The 21,463-nt window shown below is 44.9% G+C and overlaps 1 protein-coding gene across 1 annotated transcript in view; it reads right to left on the bottom strand.

Moving 5' to 3' along the window:
* Positions 1–21,463, bottom strand: part of LOC109901194 (glutamate receptor ionotropic, kainate 2) — a gene marked incomplete at its 5' end in the record, with an annotated part of 156,119 nt that overhangs the window by 124,213 nt on the left and 10,443 nt on the right. The window contains 3 exons of the mRNA XM_031836208.1: positions 12,461–12,634; positions 14,019–14,072; positions 17,841–18,022. Of these exons, the coding sequence (XP_031692068.1) occupies positions 12,461–12,634; positions 14,019–14,072; positions 17,841–18,022 (410 nt within the window). The remainder of the gene's footprint in view (positions 1–12,460; positions 12,635–14,018; positions 14,073–17,840; positions 18,023–21,463) is intronic.

Raw genomic sequence — 21,463 nt, forward strand, 5'->3', positions numbered from 1 at the left:
TTTATCATGGTGGCTCATCACACGATCCTATATTCTAATGACTGTGACCTTGTGTTGAATATACTTCATTCTTACAACTAAGAAAATGTCCTCCAGGCCTATAATCCTGGAAGTAAGGGATTGAATAGAATAATAATTGATCTGCTCTATAACACCTACAGAAGCCCTGTGAGCAGCTGTCTGATGAGAGGTAAGAAAAGACTCAAAGTGAGGCCATGCCATCAGATTCCCTTTGGCTGTCTTGATGTCTTTTTGTTTTGAAGAGGAGGAAGGTAGCCCAGAGGCCTTGTTTTTGAGCTCTCTTTGTACGTGCATGTGTGTGTGTACATGTCTGAGCAGCTGCAGGTTTATACCTGACTCACCCGTGGCTCACAGCGACATTACATCCCTGAACAACAAAACACTGCATCATGGGTAATACTGAGAGAACGTTGTGGGTACTGACGAGAGTGGCCACTTGAACGTGTATTATTGTGTGAGAATTAGATTAGTTTGATATCAAAATCTGTGTTATCTATATAGCTCATTATTACCATAAACCCTGTGTGAGTTACAACTGTTCAGATTATGTGAGTTAGATTAGTTCTGACAGTCCAGTGCAGTAAAGTGGGTGCCACAATCATAGTAGGGTGTAGTGAGATGTTGAGGTCCAATGTGGTTACAGTACTACAGTGATAAAGAGATTGGGGTTTAGCCTCCCTTCTCCAACCCAGTGGACTTGACATATAGCCAACCCCCTGTGACCCCCCCCTCCCCTCTCCACCCCCTCTCACCCCCCTCCTCCCTCCTGCGTACCATTTGATCTCAACTCTCAGGAACATAAATTAGGTTTTAAGTCTTTAAGAGGAGCTATTCCAATTATAAAGAGCCCCACTCTGTCAGGCATACAAATGCTGCCCAGTCCAGCCTTGAATAGGGTCTGCTGCAGACTACAGACATGAAGCCTCAGAGTAGAGCAGAGAGCTATACAGTGTGTGTGTGTGTGTGTGTGTGTGTGTGCAGAACCAGAGTGCTTAACTAGCAGAATCCAGCATGGTGTGACTAAGACACAGCATCAGGAGAAATAATAGCCTTAAACACTCAACTGAATCTGGTGGTTTCCCCAGCAACGATAGATAATGAGCAAAAAGAGGAATCTGCTCCAAGTGCTCTCTGAGCGGAGCTACAGTTTAATATGTATGTTTATAATGAGCATCGGTTATACAGGATGTGGCTAAAATATATGTGAAATGATACGAGCAGCAATTTCAGTGCAATGTTTAAAATACCAAACATGGAATGTGATGTTTGAAATTTGAATAATGTCTGAGATGATAGGCATACGACATGTCTTGTTGTTTACAATGACCTTCAACAAAGGTTAGTATATATACTGTCTAGATTAAAGTCAAAGCAAATGGAACAGGATTCAAGATTGTACTGAGCTGGCTTTGAGTGCATCAATACATTGAGGTCATTCTGCAGAGGAGGAAAGGTGAATCCCTGTACCTTCCACTGTCTCTCTCTGTTATAAAGCTGTGCTCTGTTATGACGCTGGCTGTAGCCTTGAGCTATACTTGAAGAGTTTCTTTGCAAAACATTATATATACATTTTCAGAAATGTTGGTAAATTAGCTTTTATTGATTAAAGAACTTATGAAAGAGATTGGTGTGTTTTTTCACTATCGTGACATGGGGTTTTTCAATGACCAATATATATTTGTTTGAAATCTATCACTTGATGGGTTCATTTCAGAGAGAAAAATAATGTGTTTTTGCAAAACACTATATATCCACTCAGAGAAATAACAAGTACTGCTACAGTAGGCTTTACACAGTCAAATGTAAGAAATGGCAAAATTTTTATAAAGAACTGTACAAATGACACATTTGTAACATCAATATATATATATTTTTAAAGAATCAATACTGTAACATGAGATCTATTTCTTCATTAAATAGTATCTGCAAAACACCAGTCTCAATGTCAACAGTGAAGAGGCGACTCCGGGATGCTGGCCTTCTAGGCAGAGTTGCAAAGAAAAAGCCACATCTCAGACTGGCCAATAAAACTAAAAGATTAAGATGGACAAAAGAACACAGACACTGGACAGAGGAACTCTGCCTAGAAGGCCAGTATCCCGGAGTTGCCTCTTCACTGTTGACGTTGAGACTGGGGTTTTGCGGGTACTATGTAATGAAGCTGCCAGTTGAGGACTTGTGAGGCGTCTGTTTCTCAAACTAGACACTCTAATGTACTTGTCCTCTTGCTCAGTTCCCACTCCTCCCACGCCTCCCACTCCTCTTTCTATTCTGGTTAGAGCCAGTTTGCGCTGTTCTGTGAAGGGAATAGTACACAGCGTTGTACGAGATCCTCAGTTTCTTGGAAATGTATCGCATGGAATAGCCTTAATTTCTCAGTACAAGAATAGACGGACGAGTTTCAGAAGAAAGTTATTTGTTTCCGGCCATTTTGAGCCTGTAATCGAACCCACAAATACTGATGCTCAACTAGTCTAAAGAAGGCCAGTTTTCTTGCTTCTTTAATCAGGACAACAGTTTTCAGCTGTGCTAACATAATTGCAAAATGGTTTTCTAATGATAAATTAGCCTTTTAAAATGATAAACTTGGATTAGCTAAAACAACGTGCCATTGGAACACAGGAGTGATGGTTGCTGATAATGGTCCTCTGTACACCTATGTAGATATTCCATAAAGAAATAGTCATTTACAACATTAACAATGTCTACACTGTAATTCTGATCAATTTGATGTTATTTTAATGGGCAAAAAATAGCTTTTCTTACTACAAAAAGGACATTTCTAAGTGACCCCAAACTTTAATTTAGCAGATGCTCTTATCCAGAGCGACTTTGATCTTAAGATAGCTAGGTGAGACCACCTATCACAGTCAAATATACAGGATACAAACATTCCAAACATTCGAAAAAACACATTTTAATACACATCTAAAATCTATGAATAAAATATCTGTGAACATAAATATTTTACTTACATGACTTTAGCCATAAGTAATCATTTCTGATGAAAAAACACAAATGTCAATCGTTCCTTTTTCTCCAGCGTTCCTTTCACCCATCTTCTGACTTTCTTTCTCTCTCTCGCTATCTCTCTTACTTTCTCTGTGTATAGACAAGTTATTGTTATTCACTGTGTATTTATTCCTTGTTTTATATATATTTTTTTACTTTTCCATACTATTTCTATATATATAAATATATATCTTCTTCCCTGTCCCTCTTTCTTTCTCCCTCTCCCTCTCTCTTTCCTCTTTTCCTTCTCTCTCTCTCTCTTTTCCGTAACCCGCCTCTCTCTGAGCACTCGTCAGTGTTGGATCTACAGTAACTCTGGCAGGCGGAGGGAGGAAGGAACTTCAGGATAGAGATCTGCCACTGTTGCTGTGTTTAATCAGGGTGGGTAGCCAGAGCAGCACATGGCTGGGAGCAGTGCACTGTGGGTAACTGATCTAATGATGGCTCGTGACGCTGACTGGAGTTGAGCCGGGCTGAGACCGTCAGCTCATTACAGATGCAACGTCACTCCCAGAAATACTCAAAAGACAGAGAAATATTGAAAAAGAGAAGGATGATGAGAAAATGACAGGGAGGATGGAAAAGGGAGAGGGAGGATGATGAAAGGAGTGGGAGGATGAGGAAAGGTGGGGGGGGTGAGGAAAGGAGCGGGAGGATGAGGAAAGGTGGGGGGGGGGAGGAGAGGGAAGATAAGGATGATGAAATGAGAGGGAGGATGAGGAAAGGAGAGGGATGATAAGGAAAGGAGAGGAAGGATGAGGAAAGGTGAGGGAATGAGAGGGAGGATGAGGAAAGGAGAGGGAGGATAGGAAAGAAGAGGGAGGATGAGGAAAGGAGAGGGAGGATGAGGAAAGGAGAGGGAGGATAAGGAAAGGAGAGGGAAGATGAGGATGAGGAAAGGAGAGGGAAGATGAGGATGAAGATGAGGATGAGGAAAGGAGGGGAAGGATGAGGAAAGGAGAGGGAAGATGAGGATGAGGAAAGGAGTGGAAGGGTGAGGAAAGGAGTGGGAGGATGAGGAAAGGATGGGGAGGGGGGGATGAGGAAAGGAGCGGGAGGATGAGGAAAGGAGAGGGAAGATGAGGATGAGGAAATGAGAGGGAGGATGAGGAAAGGAGAGGGGGGATGAGGAAAGGAGAGGATGAGGAAAGGAGGGGGAAGATGAGGATGATGAAATGTGAGGGAGTATGAGGAAAGGAGAGGGAGGATCAGGAAAGGAGAGGGAGGATGAGGAAAGGAGAGGGAGGATGAGGAAAGGAGAGGGAAGATAAGGATGAGAAAATGAGAGGGAGGATGAGGAAAGGAGAGGGAGGATGAGGAAAGGATGTGAAGGATGAGGAAAGGAGAGGAAGGAATGAGGAAAGGAGAGGAAGGAATGAGGATGAGGAAAGGAGGGGAAGGATGAGGAAAGGAGGGGGAAGATGAGGATGAGGAAAGGAGTTGAAGGATGAGGAAAGGAGAATGAGGATGAGGAAAGGAGAGAGAGGATGAGGAAAGGAGTGGGAGTATTAGTAAAGGAAAGGAGGGGACGGATCCTTAAGACAATTGAGACATGGATTGTGTATGTGTGCCATTCAGAGGGTGAATGGGGAGGACAAAATATTTAACCTCTTGAACAAGGGTGCAGTATTTTGATGTTCGGATAAAAAACGTTCCCAGAGTAAACTGCCTATTTCTCAGGCCCAGAAGCTAGAATATGCATATAATTGGCAGATTAGGATAGAAAACACTCTTAAGTTTCCAAAACTGTCAAAAATATTGTCTGTGAGTATAACAGAACTGATATTGCAGGCGAAAACCTGAGGAAAATCCAACAAGGAAGTGCTGTTTTTCTGAAACTACTCTGTTCCATTGCATGCCTATCCTCCATTTAAAGGGATATCAACCAGATTCCTTTCCCTTTGGCTTCCACAGGGTGTGAATTTTTAGACATAGTTTCAGGCTTTTATTCAGAAAAATTTGCGAGAATGATCACATCGCGTCAGTGGATAACTTTGTGTCCCCAGATTTGTGCATGCGCGAGAAACCTTTTCTCTCTCTCCTATTGAAAAGGCTACCGTCCGGTTGAAATATGATTGATTATTCATTGTAAAAACAACCTGAGGATTGATTATAAAAAACGTTTGACATGTTTCTACGAACTTTACGGATACTATTTGGAATTTTCGTCTGCCCGTCGTGAACTGCACGAGCCTGTGGATTACTAAACACAACGCGCCAACCAAATGGAGGTTTTTGGATATAAAGAGAATCTTTATGGAACAAACATTTATTGTGTGGGAGTCTCGTGAGTGCAAACATACAAAGATCATCAAAGGTAAGCGATTAATTGTATTGCTTTTCTGACCAATGTACTTTGCTGCTAGCTGTTTGTAATGTTTTGTCTGCTGAAAGTTGTCCTCACATAATTGCATGGTTTGTTCTCAACGTAAAGCTTTTTTTAAATCTGACACGCCAGGTGGATTAACAACAAGCTAAGCTGTGTTTTGGTATATTGCACTTGTGATTTCATGAAATTTAAATATTTTTAGTAATTTAAGTTGAATTTGGCGCTCTACAATTCACCGGATATTGACGAAAATGATCCCGCTAAAGGGATCGGTGTGCCAAAAAGTGCCTTTGAACGGGGTATGGTAGTAAGTGCCAGATGCACCTGTTTGAGTGTGTCAAGAATTTCAACGCTGCTCAGTTTCCCATGTGTATCAAGAATGGTCCATGCCCCGATGAATTGAGGCTGTTCTGAGGGCAAAAGGGGGTGCAACTCAAAATTAAAAAAGTGTTCCTAATGTTTTCTACACTACAGTGTATGGGGGGGGATTATAAGAGTTAGATATAGAGTCAGATCCTCAACATGGAGATATTTCACGTGGATCAGACTGAGAGTAGAAGCTTGATAGTGGGAGAGAGTAACATGGCTCATAGCTCTCAGGGGAACAGTGGGATGATATGTGAAGCTGGCAGCAGTCCCTGGAGGAGAGGAGACCTAGTCAGTTGTGTGTGTCTTTCACACTTAACCCAACCCCTCTGAATCAGAGAAGTGTGGGGGGCTGCCTTAATCCGCTGTCAGGGGTTTACTGCCTTGCTCAAGGGCAGAACGGTTACTGGCCCAATGCTCTTAACCACTAGGCTTCCTGCCGACCCTGACAGAGAGGAGAGGGAAACAGGAGAGGGGATTTAGGAGAGGAGAGGAGAGGGGTGGATGGAGGAGAGGGTGATGGTGGAAAGGAGAAGGGGGATAGAGGAGAGGAGAAGGGGATGTTAGAGTGGGGGGGTGGGGTATTGGGGGATGATGACATGCCAGCCCTTTTTCCAAAATCTAGATTATCACTCCGTTTCCGCAGTAAACCATCTCCAGGGTCACCTATCTATGCTGGTACCTGGCGGTGATACCGTGGGGCACATAGTTATTAATGCAGCCCTGTGTGTCTGTGCACACTGCATGTGACACCGGCTACGCTTCCACACAAATACACACCCACTACACATACACACACACACCCACACACACACACACACACACACACACACACACACACACACACACACACACACACACACACACACACACACACACACACACACACACACACACACACACACACACACCATCAGCATGCTACAGACAGCCAATACAGTGCCAACAACAAATGACAGCAGCTCATCCAGAACACAAAATGGACACACATACTCTGTATTTATAGCTCTACGTTTTACCTGGGCTATAGTCTGCTTCCACTGATTGGACTAAAGAATAGGATTTCAACCAATTAGATTCAAGATGTTTCAATAAATGTTGTGGTATAATATATTAAAATCTTGTCAAACGGTAATCCAATAGGAAGACCTAAAACCACACAGTGTGTGCTTTGCAGAGGTATTGAATGGGATAAAGGATGAGACTGGTCTAGCTTTGGGTCATCTCAGTGGCAGTAGAGGCTCTGGCCTTGGGATAAGAGGGGGGCACTGCTTGTTTCTGCCAGCTACCACACATGCCAACCAGCTGACCGAATAATGCCCACGCAAACTCCACTTCCAAATTCCTCTCCCCGCATGTGGACAGATGCAGCGCCAAATCCCAAATCCAAGACCCTCAGCCACAAAAAGAGCGAGCTGGCCTGAAATACAGAGAGAGGCAGACGGCCACAGCTTAGATAGAGGAGCTTCATCTGTGGGGTGCAGAAATGGGGTTCAAATGGGGTTCATCACAAAACCAAGACTGAAGAGGATGCCAATATCTGGTAAAGAAATATCGCTCCCTCCCATATAAACAGCAAAAAATGTCCCTTTTTCAGGACCCTGTCTTTCAAAGATCATTCGTAAAAATCCAAATAACTTCACAGATCTTCATTGTAAAGGATTTAAACACTGTTACTCATGCTTGTTCAATGAACCATAAACAATTAATGAACATGCACCTGTGGAACTGTCATTAAGACACTAACAGTTTACAGATGGTAGGCAATTAAGGTCACAGTTATGAAAACTTGGGACACTAAAGAGGCCTTTCTACGGACTCTGAAAAACACCAAAAGAAAGATGCCCAGGGTCCCTGCTCATCTGCCCTGCTCATCTGCGTGAACGTGCTTTAGGCATGCTGCAAGGAGGCACTGCAGATGTGGCCAGGGCAATAAATTGCAATGTCCGTACTGTGAGACGCCTAAGAGTGCTACAGGGAGACAGGACGGACAACTGATCGTCCTTGCCATGGCAGACCACGTGTAACAACACCTGAACAGGATCGGTACATCTGAACATCACACCTGCAGGACAGGTACAGGATGGCAACAACAACTGCATGAGTTACATCAGGAACGCATAATCCTTCCATCAGTGCTCAGACTGTCCGCAAAAGGCTGAGAGAGGCTGGACTGAGGGCTTGTAGGCCTGTTGTAAGGAAGGTCCTCACCAGACATCAATGGCAACAACGTCGCCTATGGGCTCAAACCACCGTTGCAGGATCAGACAGGACTGGCAAAAAGTGCTCTTCACTGACGAGTCGCAGTTTTGTCTCACCAGGGGTGATGGTCAGATTCGCGTTTATCGTCGAAGGAATGAGCGTTACACAGAGGCCTGTACTCTGGAGCGGGATCGATTTGGAGGTCACAGCATCATCGGACTGAGCTTGTTGTCATTGCAGGCAATCTCAACGCTGTGTGTTACAGGGAAGACATCCTCCTCCCTCATGTGGTACCCTTCCTGCAGGGTCATCCTGACATGACCCTCCAGCATGACAATGGCACCAGCCATACTACTTGTTCTGTGCGTGATTTCCTGCAAGACAGGAATGTCAGTGTTCTGCCATGGCCAGCGAAGAGCCCAGATCTCAATCCCATTGAGCACGTCTGGGACCTGTTGGATCGGAGGGTGAGGGCTAGGGCCATTCCCCCCAGAAATGTCTGGGAACTTGCAGGTGCCTTAGTGGAAGAGTGGGGTAACATCTCACAGCAAGAATTTGCAAATCTGATGCAGTCCATGAAGAGGAGATGCACTGCAGTACTTAATGCAGCTGGTGGCCACACCAGATACTGACTGTTACTTTGATTTTGAACACAATATTCCATTTCTGTTAGTCACATGTCTGTGGAACTTGTTCAGTTTATGGCTCAGATGTTGAATCTTGTTATGTTCATACAAATATTTACACATATTAAGTTTGCAGATAGAGCTATGGCAACACATGTCCCGTTAGAATGATGCCATCTGTCTGAAGATATTGGGGCCTGACCCTGCTGGCCAGGTCTGTCCAGGGCTGTTCAGGTGTGTTCAGGGCTTGTCCAACAGCCTGTTAGCTGGCTAGGGTCACCTCCCCCTCTCCGGCAGGCAGCAGCCATGTTCTCCGCCCCTTGCTGCCACTCAGGGAGATCACCCAGGAGACGCCATAGTGACGGCATGATGGACAGGTCGATCAGGAGAAGGCGCTGAGCCGAGGGGACAGCTAAGAGAGCACAGAATAATTCATCTCTCAATCTCTCCTCACTATTCTCTCTCTCTCTCTCTCTCTCTCTCTCTCTCTCTCTCTCTCTCTCTCTCTCTCTCTCTCTCTCTCTCTCTCTCTCTCTCTCCCTCCCTCCCTCTCCCCCTCCCTCCCTCTCTTTCTCCCTCTCCTCCCTTTTCTCAATCTTTCTCCTACTCCATTCAACCGGTCTCTTTCTCTCTGTCTCTATTCTCTCTCTATGTCTGTTTCATTCTTCACATCTGGAAGAGTTTCTGCCAGTCTTTCAGTCTGCTATATGATGTATGTGGCTGTTTGAGTGATGGTTGAGTAATGTGATTCCACATGTGTTTGACTGCTGTTATTGAGAAGTATTTCCCATAGCCGGACAGGTAATGATAGCCTAGCTGCAAATCACAAAATGGCAACCCACCCAGTAGCACAGATGTGTCCATTTTAATTTGCCCTGGATCTATGTCTATCGTTCTTCATGGGGGAAGTATTGGTATGATTACAGATGGTGTGGTTGCTAGGTTTCCATTACAGGAACACCATTTTATCCTCAAATTCCTGACATACAGCGGACAACTACATTCAAATCGTGGGGTTAGGTACCTGCCCTGACCCAAAGAGAGAGCTGGTTAAAAAGTAATGCCTCCCCTCTCCAACTCAAGACAGGGAGATAAATTGTAGGATGTATGGTCATGCCTGGGTGTTTTGGGAATCTCCTCGAGATTAGCCTAGCTGCCTCAGAGTGAAACAGACAGAAGCTAAAGCAATTAGCAAGCAGGAGGAATTATGCTAATGAGCCTGTAGGGCTTGTTAGGTCATTTTCATTATGCGTGTTAAGCCGTGACAGGGCAGGACTTCCTTCTCCAAAGGAAGATTAATTGTAGCATAAAGAAATGAGGTGCAGAATTAAGCTTTATTATTCAGCATTGCAGCACACAAACAAATCTAGAAAAAAAGAGATGGGAAAAAAACCATCCTGGGGTTTAATCATTATCCTCTTTGGCACTGGGGTTTAATCATTATCCTCTTTGGCACTGGGGTTTAATCATTATCCTCTTTGGCACTGGGGTTTAATCATTATCCTCTTTGGCACTGGGGTTTAATCATTATCCTCTTTGGCACTGGGGTTTAATCATTATCCTCTTTGGCACTGGGGTTTAATCATTATCCTCTTTGGCACTGGGGTTTAATCATTATCCTCTTTGGCACTGGGGTTTAATCATTATCCTCTTTGGCACTGGGGTTTAATCATTATCCTCTTTGGCACTGGGGTTTAATCATTATCCTCTTTGGCACTGGGGTTTAATCATTATCCTCTTTGGCACTGGGGTTTAATCATTATCCTCTTTGGCACTGGGGTTTAATCATTATCCTCTTTGGCACTGGGGTTTAATCATTATCCTCTTTGGCACTGGGGTTTAATCATTATCCTCTTTGGCACTGGGGTTTATTTCTGAGGTTTTACAGGCGACAGGAATCTTTCGTGAGTCACAGCCAAATAAGGCAAAAGCACCGAGATCAATTTAAGCCGAAATAACAAGGCTGTAGCCAAGCTAGGTGGGAGAGGACCACCTCTCTCTAATCTCTCAGAGTGCTCTGTTCTGCAGATCAAACAGTAGGAGAGGAACAGGGATTAAAACACAGAAAAGTCACATCTAAAGTGTTTAAAGTTGTTTTAACAAACCTGGTGCCTGGACCAGGATTTGTCTACCTCTTCACACATTTTGGCTGGATATGGTTTTGCCTCCTTCTCCATCTACTCTCCATTCTTTCCAACATCATTAGTAGAAGAAAAAAAAGATCCCATCCACACACAAACGCACAAACGCACACACACACACACACACACACACACACACACACACACACACACACACACACACACACACACACACACACACACACACACACACACACACACACACACACACACACAAAGAAACACACAACATTTCCAGTGTTTCAAACAATAAACTTTGAAAGCGATGGGCCCAAAACAAAGAGCTGTATAGAAATAGCTGAGTCTTTGTATTGCTCTGGGTGTAATCTGTCACGATCGCCAGTCCATAAGTTACATCAGCGGTTCAGTACTTAAGGACACAAGACTGTAAATACAGCTCACAAATGAAGCCGTTAATCAAACGTTTACGGAACCTTTCGCCATGTCAATATGCATTAGCTGCTGACTGATTGCCATTTATCTAATGAATCAATCCCCGCCTTCCAACTATGCCATTAATTCCCTGATGAGCGGGGTCAAAGCACTGTCCTCCCCTGGAATAAATCTTCTGATGCCTCTGATCCAAAAACAACAGTCTTATGAAGTAATACTCATCCAGCCTTATAGACTACATAAGGAACAGATGGGAACACAAACAGCTGATAGAGGGCTTTGCAGTTGCCCTTGCCACTACATATAGTCTATTGATCTGAGAGAGCTAATTTATGTACATGCGTGTGGAGGGCGAAGCACCAAGTCAGTTGATTCCTTAGGTTTCAATTGACTATGTGTCAGAGAAATACATCAACTGCCCCCAGTCTATTGGAGGCCTCCAGAGAGAAGCACCACCAACTGACCCACTAATCCAACAGAAGACTGTTACAAAGAGGCAAACCGGTCTAAGATACAGTACAACCCTGAAACTAACTCCTCAGCAAGGTTCCTTGAACCTTAAAGGAAGCTCTCTATCCTCCAGTGGCAAGCCACAGCTATCAACCCCCAGCCAGCATCCGCTTCCCTCCAACTGGAATATGACACTTTTAGCACCTTATCAGTTGTTTTGGAATGAATCTGGAACCCTAATTCCAGTCATCTCTCTCCCTTTCTCTCCATCTCTCTCACACTCGCTCTCTCGCCCTCCCTGTCCTCCCTCTCTTCTTGTCTCTGGTGAGTTCATATTTTGGCAGTGCTCCCAGGTAAGAGAGAGTAGCGGTGTAGCAGGACTGCTATAGAACAGTCATTACTGGCTGTGTGCTGTTATCAGAGAGGGGTTGGATCCATGCAACAGGAGCCACGTTATCACACAGGGCTCAGAGCCCAGGGACCCAGGAGGTCGTGTGTTTCAGTCCTCTGGGACAGGCCGGATGCTCACAGGAAGGCGATGCTCACAGCATGGCTGTTTCACTAACGGCTAATGCATTAGCAACAGTCACACACAGAGAAAGCATAGTCTACGTCCAAACAACATTCCTGCCTTACTCCATCAAATGTCTAATGTGATATTTAAAATATCTAGGAAACGATCTAATGGTGGAATGGATTTCTCTGCCACACAGCAGTAACACGTCCAGCATAAGTCCCTATTCCATAATGATAATATTAATAACTTTGCAGAAGATTAGAGCAACAAAGGGCTATAGACTAATAGCCCAATCATAGTAGCTTCTGTGTCCGAAATGGACGAAAGGCTATAGGGAATAGGGGTTAGTAAATAGGGGGCTATTTCCGATTGGCCCCATACAGTAGCTGTAGTGATGACTCACCGTCATGAAGCCGTCCAGTAGGCCAGAGTCAGGTTTGGGCGGGGCCTGCAGGCGTTCCATGGACCACTTCTCTATGATGGAGGCCACTTGGCTGTTCTCCGTATTCAGGATCCTAAAGCCAGTCATGTTCACCCCACTGTAACGGTAGGCCTCCACGTCCAGCGCAAACAGGTCCTGACAGGCAAGAGTTAAGAGTCAGGAAAGTAGGAAAAGAACATACATATATATAATATGCTAAAGAGGGGTTATAACTGTGTTATAAACAAAGCTAAACAAAGCCATTTCTCCACTAAGAGCAAAAAGGATTAAGTATAGACTAACAATTAAATAGGAATGCTGATTGTGAATATGCAAGGACATGGTAGCAATGCGAGTTAATGTGTGGTGTCTGAGTGCTGTCCTCTGCTGGAGCTAACACTGGAGTATAAAGTCCAATCTGGCAGAAAATGGCTGCCATATGTGTTCATCGATGTGGATGGGTTGTTCACTCTGGTGGGAGAATCAAGCTCTCAGCACTGCGTCCCCTCTCTGCCAAACTCAACATTGGAACATGTTCGAACGTCCTCCTGTCTGTTCCGTCTCCTCAGTCCCTCCCAAACTCCACATCTTCACTCATGTTCATTTTTCTCATTTCATACATCCTGCAAATGGCTTTGCCAGACTTAATTGCGTTCATTGTGATACACTGAATGGCTTCTATAAAGAGAATGTGGACATTTAGATCTTTCATTTCAAACATTTAAATGGAAGGATGTATTTTTTTCTTGATGAAAAGCTCTGGCAGCGAAGAAAACGGAAGGTTTTAGTTCAAAGGATTTTAATATTCTGGCTGGGGGAGGGGGGGCAGGAGTGTTTTGAACTTAACTCTAGCTACTGTTAGATGAATGAGATATGGCTTTAATAGGAGTAGGACTTGAATAATGTTTTTGACCTGACAACTCGACAGGGAGTGAGTATAAGAGAGAGAGAGGGAGTCAGGGATAATGTAGAGTGTGTGTGTGCGTGTGTGTGCGTGTGTGTGTGTGTGTGATAATCTCTGCAGAAAGAGAGAAATAGAGCAGCCCTCTGAAGTAGGCCAAGGGCCATGTCGGTTACACAACCATGGGGTGTCAGAACTGAACAGCTATCTGACCCCCCCCCCTCTCTATCTCTCTCCCTCTATCTCTCTCTCTGTCTCTATCTCTCTCTCTTTCAAGAGAGGAATGAAAGTTGACACTCCTCTCTGCCACATTTCCCTGTTCTCCTCCAGGGAAGAATATGGAAGCTGTCATTCACTTTCACATTCAATGATCTTGTTGCCCTCAATCATCACAGCGCAGGAGCTAGGTCATTCTGATATCACTTTCTTTCTCACACCTAAGACATAAAATACGTTGTTGCTTTACTTTTGATTGGCTGTTAGTCAGTTTGAGGGAAAACATGAAGATTGAAGAGTGTCTCTGTTTTGCTCACACCTTCACTGTGTCAGAAGTTTCCAGATGGATACAAAAGTTCGACAAGCAAAATGATGGGGAAGCATCTCGGCAGGCAGTGGAACATATGGCTGTACTTTACTTACCAGTGTGGTGAAGATGTAGTGATAGTACTCTGTCATCATCCCCATAGCAAGAGCCTGGAGAGAGAGAGAGAGAGAGAGAGAGAGAGAGAGAGAGAGAGAGAGAGAGAATGCGTGAATGCTGAATGTGTGAATGTATGATTCTACAGTATACATTGTGCATGTGCGTGTGTGTGTGTGGTGTGTGTATGTGCACGTGTGCCCGCGTGTGTATGTTACAGAGTTATGTGTGTTTCTGCTTATAAAATATATAAACCTCACATCCACTCTCCTCTAAGCCTGGTGTAACCATCTCTTCCTCCATCCACCCCTCATCCCTGCATATCTCCCTCCCCTCTATCCATCCATCCATCCATCTATCCATTTGCCTTTCAACAGTGAGGGCTCACATTACTTACTAATGATGGCAATTAAGCAGACCTAAAGGCCAGGATACACTCTCATCAGGGATAGAAAGGTTATGCTGTGAGTGAGGAGGATGACTCTACTTTATTCTCTAGCTACGTGGATATAAAGTCGTGGCCAAAAGTTTTGAGAATGACACAAATATAAATTTTCACAAAGTCTGCTGCTTCAGTTTGTATGATGGCAATTTGCATATACTCCAGAATGTTACGAAGAGTGATCAGATGAATTGCAATTAATTGCAAAGTCCCTCTTTGCAATGCAAATGAACTGAATCCCCCCGAAACATTTCCACTGCATTTCAGCCCTGCCACAAAAGGACCAGCTGACATCATGTCAGTGATACTCTCGTTAACACGGCTGTGAGTGTTGATGAAAACAAGGATGGAGATCACTCTGTCATGCTGATTGAGTTTGAATAACAGACTGGAAGCTTCAAAAGGAGGGTGGTGCATGGAATCATTGTTCTTCCTCTGTAACCATGGTTACCTGCAAGGAAACACGTGCCGTCATCCTTGCCTTGCACAAAAAGGGCTTCACAAAAGCAAGGACATTGCTGCCAGTAAGATTGCATCTAAGAACTTGAAGGAGAGACGTTCAATTGTTGTGAAGAAGGCTTCAGGGCACCCAAGAAAGTCCAGCAAGCACCAGGACCATCTCCTAAAGTTGACTCAGCTGTGGGATCGGGGCACCACCAGTACAGAGCTTGCTCAGGAATGGCAGCAGGAAGGTGTGAGTGCATCTGCACGCACAGTGAGGCGAAGACTTTGAGGCCTGGTGTCAAGAAGGGCAGCAAAGAAGCCACTTCTCTCCAGGAAAAACATCAGGGATAGACTGAAATTCTGCAAAAGGTACAGGGATTGCAAAAGGTACAAGGTGAGCGCTACCATCAGCCCTGTGTCATGCCAACAGTAAAGCATCCTGAGACCATTCATGTGTGGGGTTGCTTCTCAGCCAAGGGAGTGGGCTCACTCACAATTTTGCCTAAGAACACAGCCATGAATAAAGAATGGTACCAACACATCCTCCGAGAGCAACTTCTCCCAACCATCATGAACAGTTTGGTGACGAACAATGAATTTTTCAGCATGATGGAGCACCTTGCCATAAGGAAAAAGTGATAACTAAGTGGCTCAGGGAACAAAACATTGATATTTTGGGTCCATGGCCAGGAAACTCCCCAGACCTTAATCCCATTGAGAACTTGTAGTCAATCCTCAAGTGGTGGGTGGACAAACAAAACCCCACAAATTCTGACAAACTCCAAGCATTGATTATGCAAGAATGGGCTGCCATCAGTCAGGATGTGGCCCAGAAGTTAATTGACAGCATGCTAGGGCAGATTGCAGAGGTCTTGAAAAAGAAGGGTCAACACTGCAAATATTGAATCTTTGCCTCAACTTCATGTAATTGTCAATAAAAGTGTTAGACAATTATGAAATTATACTACAGTATTCCATAGTAACATCTGACAAAAATATCTAAAGACAGTGAAGCAGTAAACTTTGTGAAAATTAATATTTGTGTCATTCTCAAAACATTTGGCCACGACTGTACTGGACTCTGATCTTTATGAGAAGTGAGAAAAGAGGAAATAGTTGGAGCTCTATCTCCCTATCCCCCCCCCTCTCTCTCTTTCCCCCAAGCTCTCTCTATCTGTCTGTCTCTCTTTCCCTCAATTTCTCTCTCTCTCTGTCTTTCTCTCTCTGTCTCACTCTCTCTATCTGTCTCTCTCTCTCTGTCTTTCTCTCTCCCTCTCTCTCTATCTGTCTCTCTCTCTCCCTCTCTCTCTCTCCCCCCCCCCCTCTCTCTCTCTCTCACACACACACTCCCTCTCTCTCTCTCTCTCTCTCTCTCTCTCTCTCTCTCTCTCTCTCTCTCTCTCTCTCTCTCTCTCTCTCTCACACACTCCCGGTCTCTCTCTCTCTTTGTCTCGCTCTCTGTCTCTCTCTCTCTGTCTCTCTTCTCCCTCACTCTGTCTTAATTTAGATGATATCACTGCAGACAGACAGATGACTGTGGTCATTACCTTGGTCTGATCAGTGGCGGACATGTTTTGCTAAAATAATTACAGACTCCTCATCTCTATGTCGCTATATCACCTGTTGTAGGGATATTATGTCTTATAGGTGAACATCTCACAAGGCCATTTGAAGAAGAAGCCCCTGTTATGGCAACTTTATATTGTGAGTCTACTCTGTGTGTGTCTGTTAGGGCCTTTGGCTGAGTGCCCACCCTATTTAAGCTCTATAAATGTGGCTTGGTCTCCTAGGCAGCTGCGACTGGTGAGTTGTGCTGCAGTTCTCTGACAGCTTCGCTAAACCATTAGGAATCACAGATGATGATTGTGCAGGGAAATGGAGAGTGATTAAATGGGAAAGGGTCAGGCCAGTAATTGCTGCCGGTGTCAGGTGGGTACGGTAAGTATCCAGGTGGGTTGAACATACTCTAATCTACTCACCAATAATGCAGCTAGCATTACCCCTGGCCATGAGGTTTCATAGCCAATAAGGGTGCAGAATGTAAATGATTGTATTTCCTTTTCCAATCAGATGACAACATTCAAATGTTCCTCTTCATTGGGTGGACCTGATGGAATTCTGTATTTCTTAGCCAATCAGATATCTTCAATCCTATTATACACTGCACTCTATCCGTGGACACCACAGAGGGATTGGGGAAATCTGCAGTAATTACAAACGCGTCGTTTAGGAATCAGAAGCAAAATGATCTTTTAGCACCTGCATATGAACTCTAGAGGAAGGCCTACAGAGGTTAACATGAAGAATTTGATGCTGGATATTTAGCATGCAGACCGTCCCACAATAGCACTATGAACGACAGTTAAACCACCACCGGTTGTTTCTTTACGGTAGAAGATTGATCTGCGTCTCTAAAGAGTACCATGACTGTTGTCTCAGAGTGAAATGAGGAGAGGAATCCTTCCATCACTGAGTCAGGCGGGTGTCTTGTAATGAGGATATCAGGGAAGAGTCCTTCATTACCCCCCATTACCAGGGAGTAGCTCACATGCCACTAGCTACTGATAGGTGTCCTTGACCTTCATAACCAATCACCAGCTACCACACTGATTAAAAAAGCCAAGCGGGAGAGAGTGAGGGAGAAAGAGTGAGTGCCAGGGTGAGTCATGTTATCTTTAATATTTGAAACATCCTGGAAGCAGGAGGAGGAATATGAATGTTTTTAATTGAGTCAGTATAAAACATCCTCTCTTTCTGTTTCAGGTGGAGCTGATATCCTGCATGATTAAAATGACCTTAGAGAACATCCCTTCTTTCAAGGAAATGTACAAAAAACATATTTTGCACCCAGTTTGACAAAACGTGTCTGAATTGACTGGGGATTGTGACTCCTCACTCTCACTCACAAACACACACCACTTCCCCTCCTCACACACACCTGTTTTAGGATGCCGGCAGCCATTTCGTGTCCACAGTCGAAAATGACGTGGAACTCCTTCCCTCTCTTCATCTCCTTGAGGAGAGGCTTGGAGTCCTTGGTGTCCGCTGGCAACTGGCGGATCTTCAAGCGGATGTTGTAGCGAGATGGAGCCTTTATGAGCTCCTGTAACCGAATAAGACCTTCAGAGGAAACACAGAGACAAAAAAGAAAGTGTGTGAGAGGGAATGTATCAATGTACAATAGTACAATAGTTGTCCAACTGAATGCCTTCAACTGAAATGTGTCTTCTGCATTTAACCCAACCCCTCTGAATCAGAGAGGTGCAGTGGGCTGCCTTAACCGATATCCACGGCACCCAGGGAACAACAGGTTAGCTGCCTTGCTTAGGGGCAGAACAACAGACGTTTACCTTGTCAGCTCAGGGATTCAATCCAGCAGCCTTGTGGTTACTGGCCAACTGCTCTAACCACTAGGCCACCTGCCGTCCTGAAAATGTCATGTTAATTCCATTTCTGTTGCAAAAAGTGCAGGCGCCCCATTTTCCAAAGATAAACTACAAATATGTATCTCTGGTAATTGAAGTTTTACTCTGTATTCATTTGACTCCCTTGGTTTTAATTAGTAGTAGATAAGGAAGCTCCATGAATAGATGTCTAATGTCATTCCAATTTTAATGAAATCCATCCATCTGTCAACTTGTCTTGCATCTCTTCCCTCCTCCCTCCTCCCCCCTCCTACTCCCCCATCCTCCTCCTCCTCCCCCCCCCCCCCTCCTCCTCCCTCCTCCCCCTCCTCCTCCCCCTCCTCCTCCCTCCTCCCCCTCCCCCTCCCCCCTCCTCCCCCCCCCCTCCTCCCTCCTCCCCCCTCCTCCTCCCCCCTCCTCCTCCTCCCCCCCCTCCTCCTCCCTCCTCCCCCCTCCTCCTCCCCCCTCCTCCTCCTCCCCCCTCCTCCTCCTCCTCTATCTCTTTCTTTCTCTCCCTTCTTTGCACTATTGCACATTTCATTACACTTCCTCATTTCTTAATATGTGTCTGTATCCCTCCTGTTCTAACCTCCACCATCTATGTTTCTCTCAAAGCTCTGTTTTGTCTGGCGCCACACGGTATCTTACCAGAGCCAGTACCACAGATCTTGATGCTAGAAGAAAACGGATCCCAACAGTATGAATTCCCCTTTGAAAAGGAAACCAAAAAGACATCTATCAATACTCCACCTGACTTTTATTATACTGATACATTGAATTCACGCTCATTAAATGCTTCCCCTATATCATCTACAATGCTTCCCCTATATTCATCTACAATGCTTCCCCTATATTCATCTACAATGCTTCCCCTATATTCATCTACAATGCTTCCCCTATATTCATCTGCAATGCTTCCCCTATATTCATTTAGCACCGCTGCTACATGTTTTCCACATTACACAATATATATATATATATATTTGTCGATACATGCTTTTAAATGGATACTCGCTGACTCAGTGACTGAAAGTCTATGGGAACTGCTAGCATATCTTTGCGCTAACATCTAAATTCCTACATAGAGATATAGGACAGAGAGCCACTATGGCTGAAGAATTCTTACAAGTGTTTCCAGTCATCTGTAAGTGCAATCAATAATCTTTTCCCTGGTTCAGTACTGTATAGACCTGCCGCAGTCACAGTCACAGCCATGTAGCTGTTCTTTTCTGCAGCCTGCAGCCATACAGGCAGTCCCCAGCTGGTTGGCCCATGGCATTATTTGTTTACTTCCTGTTTCTACTTGAGCGCACAGCACCATGGGACACCAGCCCAGCTCAGCTCACAGCTTGTTGTTGAGCGTTGAGCAGCAGCCAGTTCCCAAGCCTTCATTAAATCACTACAACACTCTGTCGCACACTGATGATGATGCCCCACGGTGGCGCCCTCTCGCATACTGATGATGTGTCATTGCCCGTGACAAAGTGGACACAGTAGACACAATGGAGGGCTGAGGACCTCGCCCACTGTGGGCCACTATTAACTAACACCGCAGAATATATATACGATGAGACAGAGAGAGGATGCAGTGTAGCTACTGTATGGCTACAGGCTATGGCTATGACTGAAATAGGCTACCTATTCCTAGTGCACCTACAGCACATACCCTGGTCAAAAGTAGTGCACTACAAAAGGAATATGGTGCTATTTCAGACGCAGCCTAAGAAGAAGACCAGCTGGCCTTCTCAATTTGAACAAACACCCTTAGTTAGACTTCATTGCACATCAGCTTGTTTGAAAATGTTCATTACCTGACCATCGCAGTTAGTTTAAATAGCTGCTTTGTTGGCGGCCACAAAGGCCCATGGTGATCACAGTGAATGTTAAGCAGATGGAGGCACTTGTGAAAAGCGGTTGTTCTTAAAGTTAGAGTTATGATCCCGATCTACAATTCTGTCGAAATTTGTAATTCAGACAAAAGTGAACGTGAGGTATGTGAGTGTGTGTGTGTGCGTGTGTGTGTGTGTGTGTGTGTATGTGTGCGATGTTTGAATGTGGTCCGATCTGGCTGGGGTGTTTAGTTTTGCGAGAGCTTTCCACTGCAGGAGCAGCGCTCAGTGTTTTACAGTTAGTTAGTTAACATTGGTAAAACCACCCTGACACCCCCGACTGCTGCATTCACACATCATAAACAACATGTCAGAGTACCTCTTTCTCGTCCTCTCCCTCTTTCTCACACACTTTCCACCTCTCTCTCCCCCGCTCACTCTCCATCTCTCTCTCCCTCTTTCTCTCTCAATCTCTCTTCCTCTCCCCCCTCGTGATCTCTCTCTCCCCTCTCCCTTCCCCCTCTGTCTCTCCCTCCTCTCCCCCTGTCTATCTCCTCTGTCTCTCCACCCTCTCCCCCTGTCTATCTCCTCTGCTGTCTCCTGTGCTGTTCTACCTGGCAGATTCACCCCTCTTCACCACCCCAACACTGCCTGAGACCACAGCAATCCGGAGAGAAAAATATGGAGAGAGGGAGAGGGAAGTGGTGATCTGTATTGACTGTGTCTAATGCCTTGTGACTGCCTTCCCCAGGATCCATGTTTTACTCTGCATGAATATTTCATACATTCAAAGCGTTTATTAGGGTCCGTCTGGGAGTCTCCTAAGCGTTAAACAGAACAGCCCTGTGATAAATATCCTGTGAAGCGAGGTGAAGACGCACCAGCAGCAACCCTGTCCTCAAGTATACCACTCTAAACGTCCTCGAAGAACCGCTCATAGGGTGAGTTTCCATTGCAGATCATCCATCAGAGGTAGAGATGTAGCAGGGTGGATCTCAATAGTCTTGTTTCCTGACCTTGTCTCCTTTCCTTTGTCTGCACCAATGTTGAACTACATATAGCGTGTATCTCAATAGTCTAATGGTCTCGTTTCCTGTCCTTGTCTCCTTCCCTTTGCTCTAATGTTGAAATACCTTTCTCAATTGTCTAAATTTCCATCCTCTCCTCGCCTGTTTTCAGAAGCCACTTTAGCCTATTGTGTGATTCTCCTGGAGGTCTATCTATGGCACAGTGAGTGTTGCATGATGGGAAGCGGGAGGCCGGGAGGATGCAGTGAATGGAGTAATGGCTGTGTGAGTCACGCAACAATCTGCGGGTCAAGGTTAATG

The sequence above is a fragment of the Oncorhynchus kisutch genome, linkage group LG2 (assembly GCF_002021735.2).
Source record: "Oncorhynchus kisutch isolate 150728-3 linkage group LG2, Okis_V2, whole genome shotgun sequence".
NCBI classification, from domain to species: domain Eukaryota; kingdom Metazoa; phylum Chordata; class Actinopteri; order Salmoniformes; family Salmonidae; genus Oncorhynchus; species Oncorhynchus kisutch.